The sequence below is a fragment of the Pterocles gutturalis genome, unplaced genomic scaffold, assembly GCF_000699245.1.
Source record: "Pterocles gutturalis isolate BGI_N339 unplaced genomic scaffold, ASM69924v1 scaffold15148, whole genome shotgun sequence".
Lineage (NCBI taxonomy): Eukaryota > Metazoa > Chordata > Aves > Pterocliformes > Pteroclidae > Pterocles > Pterocles gutturalis.
The window spans coordinates 4,534-9,613 of NW_010123520.1; the positions used below are offsets into that span (position 1 = coordinate 4,534).

The following is a 5,080-nucleotide window of genomic DNA, read 5'->3' on the forward strand; positions in this document are numbered from 1 at the left end:
TGAGCAAATAATGTCTTTTTTAATGAAATAATCGGGATGTTTTCATGAGTCCTGGGTAAATACCACTTCTCCTTTGTTCACTTCCTGGGTACTGTCCATGGGTATTAAGTCTGAGCAAAGCAGTGCTCTTAAATCCTTCAGAGTTTTCTAAGGGAGCATTTAAAATGTTTTATATGGTTGAGTCATTTGTGACGAATCTTTTGTCTTGTTCTCACAGCATATTTAAAGGAGGAAGATGCCAATTGTCAGAAACGTGAGCAGAGCTGTCGGCCAGCTGCTCCAGAGCTCGGGTTGTGGATGCGGGATTTCCATCGTGCCTGTTCGATGCATTGGAGTCTCACCCCGCCAGGTGGCCTCCGATGCCAGCTTTCACTCGGTTTCTTTTTCCGAGTCTGATCATCCTCGGGTGCTAATTACAGGTCAGCATTCCTGTCATAATGTATTCCTGCTCCAGCTTCTCAGTCGAGTCCCCCGCTCCCCTCCTTCCTCCCTGGTGAGCAGAATACTAAAAATATTCTGGAATTGTGGTGATCTTTCCCATATGGTGATAAGATTGGAGTCCCATGTGAACTTTCCAAAGATTTTTATTCTGGAAATCTACTAAGACCATTTATTGGGTTTTCCTTGAGAAAAATATAAAAGTTTTCTGACTCATTGAGGAAAATTGTACTTATTTCTGATGTGATACATACAATAATGGAACTCTATATTTTGATATAACTTTTTCTGTTTTCTGTCTCTTGTGCATTGCCTTTTAGGTGGCCTTGGCCAGCTTGGAGTGGGGCTTGCTAAGCTTCTGAGGTATGTCGTGATTCTCTGACTTGTAAGGAATTCAAGTAAAGAATTCAAGTAATTCCTAGGAAGGAATTCAAGCTTTAGCCATCAATTCTAGAAGCAATAATTTTCAGTAAAGTTTATTATAAAAGAATCCTAGTGATGATTGCAGATTCTTTTTTGTCTCTTAGTTTTGTAAATAACTTTAAATTTTCACTACTTTTTTATTTCTTACTCCTGTGCTTGGTTTAGGTTCACTGACGTACTTTCTGTGTGTACATTGGTCACAATTCCCAAAATAACATGATTTTGTCTAAGAAAGTAGCTGCTGAGTTTAGTTTGCTTCCAGTAAGTGGAAGTATTCAGAATCCGAATCCTCAGAAGGTGGTCAGTTTTTCCTTTTCTCTTTTTTGGTCTAGCCAAATAATGCTGGATTTGAGTCCTCAATAGAGAGAACAAGGCTGGGATTTTATGCAGGTACTATGGGAGAGAAAAAAAGTACAAATGCCCACTTGAAAAATACATCGTCCTTTGCTACCTCCTCAGCACTTGGGCTTTGCAACTCTTGACTTTTGTCTCTCTGAGAATTCCAGTTAAGTAGGTTTAGGAATAAGTTGCCCTATTTACTGAAGTGCAAACAAAAATAAAGGTTAGGATACAAGATCTTGAAGTTTTTATGATTTGGTGAAAGGTGAAGTGATAGAGCAAAAGGAGTGAATCACAAATATATTTCTTCTGGCTCCTTCTGTTTTTCTAAGATGCTGTATTGAGATTTAACGGATGATGGCTGTATTTTTAGTGCAGTAGCGGATTTCATTGCAGAAAGTATTGTTCTTCTGATATTGCTCCTGCAAAACAAAATAGGAACATAGCAATTTATAAATGATCTCAAAGACGGTGGACTCACTGTACCGTGTGGGTATTTTTACACAGGAAACGCTTTGGAAAGAACAATGTGATCTTGTCTGACATTAGAAAGCCTGCAGATAATGTGTTTTATAGTGGTAAGTGACTGGGGGAGCGTATGGAAAAAAAAAATCCTGACTTTTATCCCTGATGCTGATAGACTAATTACCAAAGTTTAAATGATACGTACATTAAACTGAACAAGTTGCTGTTCTGGATAATGCCTTCCTGCTTTGAAATCTTCCCAAGACATTGATTTCTTCTGTCATTTATTCCCTTTTTCCAAATTTGCATTTTTCACTGTCTCTGTCACCTTGTTGACCATAATAAATTCTTGAGTTGAGTTGAGCTTGGCTGTTGTGATCCTGCTGTAAAAAGATGCATTTATTCTTTTGGAGGCGACAAGTTGGAAATTAAATTTGTGCTTTGTTTTTCCATGCTCAGACAATTTTATTATGAGATAATTGGATAAAGAGTAGGTTTTTTTGATTCTTTTATTTTCATTAGAAACTTGCATAGGTTTTTCTTTGTCATTACTGTTTAGTGATGTATTTAGATATTTGAATAGTGTAACGTAGATGTTCCCTGTTTTCATGCTATTGACTGGATAAAATAGTTCTTGCATTAGTCTGTTGTTGAGGTAAAGGTGATTCTATGTTTCATTTCTCTTGTCTATTTACTAATTTATCGGCTGCTGCTGTTAGGTGTGCATTCAGCTGTGCAATCAGATCCTGAATAGAGGTATGGTCAAGAAGCAGCAATTTGAGCTTCGTATAGAACTCTTTACCTCCGCTCTTCTTGGCATTCAATTTCTTACTGGTTCCATTTCTTCTAGGTCCTTTTATCTATGCGGATATCTTGGACTACAAGAATTTACGTGAGATAGTGGTGAATAATCGGATAACTTGGTTCTTCCATTATAGCGCTTTGCTCAGTGCTGTTGGAGAAGCAAACGTCCCTTTGGCCAGAGCTGTAAATATTACCGGTATGTGACAAGGGTTCCAAGTTCATGACTCTTACCCTTCTCACAGAAAGTGAAGAGTATGTTCTAATAAATCCTCTTGTTTGTTGCAGGTTTACACAATGTTCTGGATATTGCAGCTGAGCATAATTTGAGACTCTTTGTTCCAAGCACTATTGGAGCTTTTGGACCCACCTCTCCTCGAGATCCAACTCCTGATCTCTGCGTTCAGAGACCGAGGACAATCTATGGAGTCTCCAAGGTTCATGCTGAGCTCATGGGAGAAGTGAGAATTTTTGATTTTATTTATATCATTAAAGTTCTGGGAGAAATTCGTCGCATTTGGAAGATTCCTCAGTGCAGTGTTTTTTCCCCATTCTTTCCTTCCTTCCTTCCTTCCTTCCTTCCTTCCTTCCTTCCTTCCGGCTTTAGTACTCAGTAGTATTCTGAGGCAGCTTTTAAGGACAAATATTTTTTGTTGGAAAAAGTGCAAAAATTGGAAGCTGTCAAACATCTGGCTTTCAATATAATTTCTTTCCCTGGCTCTTTTGACTTTGGCCTCTCTGCCTCATCTGCCAATGTGAATGGCATTCCAGAAATGACAGTGTACAAAACCTTGTGAAAGCATGCTAGACAATGATGACTTTTGCAAAAAAAAAAAAAAAAATCCAACAAAAAACCCTCAGAAGTCAAAGCTGTGATAGTCTTTATATGCACAGCTTCTCTTTTGGCTTTATAGTTTTTTAGAAACATAACATTAAAGCTGATATTTTTACATACAGTTTCCTCACTCTTCAAATTGATGAAGGACAGTGGCAGGTCTGAAGACTGTATTAACCTGAAAAGTCTCACAAACTTCTGAGCACTGCATCTAGACCCTACATTAGAAGCCAATCCATATCGAGAATTGATATCTGCTGATGTGGATGAAAACTAGAAAAGGGCAAGCAGAGAGCTCTGCTACCTGTTCAGTAGTTCCTTTTCTTTCGTCCCTGTCATGGGATGGTTACAGACTGAAGGTTCATCCTGTGGTAGATTTTTTCTGTGAAATCAAGGAGTTGTACGGCCTAGTCTTGATGTGTAAAGTTATGTTTCTCTCCCTCCCTCCGCAGTACTACCATTACCGGTATGGCCTAGACTTCCGCTGCCTGAGGTATCCAGGAATTATATCCGCTGACTCTCAGCCTGGTGGGGGAACAACCGGTAAGTGAGTTGTGTGTTGCAGGCAAGAACAGCAAAAAACATACACCAATTCAGGAGTCTTTAATGTGTTAGTAGAAATTTGGGGGTAGTCTGTGGATTGTTGACTGTCATGAAGTGAACAGCAGATTGAGGCAGATGAGACACCAATCATCCCTTGTTCTTTTCCACAGATTACGCTGTCCAGATTTTCCACGATGCCACAAAAACTGGCAAATTTCAGTGCAACCTCAAACCAGACACTCGTCTCCCTATGATGTACATTGATGATTGTCTGAAAGCGACTCTAGAGGTCATGGAGGCCCCCGCAGAGTCGCTGAGCATGAGGACATACAACATCAGTGCCATGAGCTTCACTCCTGAAGAGCTGGTGCAAGAGGTGCAGAAGCATGTTCCTGAGCTCCAGGTGACCTACAATGTGGATGAAGTCAGGCAGGCCATAGGTTAGTACTGGCTTTTTTGTCAGTGAGTAAGAAAAAAACATTAGATTGCTATATGTTAAGGGCAAAACAAAGTTTATTTTCTTTTTAGGCACTTGCAAATTGCTCCTATACAGTTCAAGTCTTACGTTTTGAAATTCAGCTTTAGTAGTTCAAATGGCCAGTGATGATACATCTTAAAGACATTTTTCTTAAATGTCTTTAATTTTCTTAAACCTCATGCTCTGTGTTTCTTCTCTGTTTTCACTGCAGCTGACAGCTGGCCAATGAACTTTGATGACAGCAATGCCCGGAGAGATTGGGGTTGGAAACACGATTATGATCTCCCCGAGTTGGTGACTACAATGTTCAGCTTCCTTGGGTCTGACTCCAGGATTGCTCAAGCTAACTGAAATAACTTTTTAAGATGTTTCCAGATTTCCACAGAGGACCAGGAAGAAATGGCTAAATTAGTTTATAATTTTCTGAGTCTTAGAGCATGTCAGTTATTATTTTTTGTAACTAGCAATAGAGTTGGGCAGAAACATACTGTAGCTGGGATGTACTATTAGGTAAACAACATCATTTGGTGCTGTCTCCATGCACAGCACTGATGACAAACACTGAATTCTTGAACTTTCATACTTAAGCAGCTAGAAAAAAAAACCTAACACTTACTCCTGGCTGATGACTGTCTGAAATGCCTCTTCTCTGGCAAACAACATGGGGCAATATTGTCAACCCTGGTGTTTCGGCCGTATCCTGCCAAATTAACAATAGGTTTTTAATTTTCCTGGTGGAGGATGTTAGATCATAGTAA

At 39.4% G+C, this 5,080-nt stretch overlaps 1 protein-coding gene across 1 annotated transcript; it reads left to right on the plus strand.

Annotated features, from left to right (window-relative positions):
• The first annotated feature begins 213 nt into the window (after positions 1-213).
• LOC104465047 (L-threonine 3-dehydrogenase, mitochondrial) lies at positions 214-4,866 on the plus strand. The gene is made up of 8 exons (XM_010077940.1): positions 214-419; positions 759-801; positions 1,708-1,778; positions 2,516-2,665; positions 2,755-2,927; positions 3,754-3,844; positions 4,015-4,284; positions 4,534-4,866. Exons 1-8 carry the CDS (start codon positions 236-238, stop codon positions 4,671-4,673), a joined length of 1,122 nt encoding a protein of 373 aa, XP_010076242.1. The 5' UTR covers positions 214-235; the 3' UTR covers positions 4,674-4,866.
• The last annotated feature ends 214 nt before the right edge of the window (positions 4,867-5,080 follow it).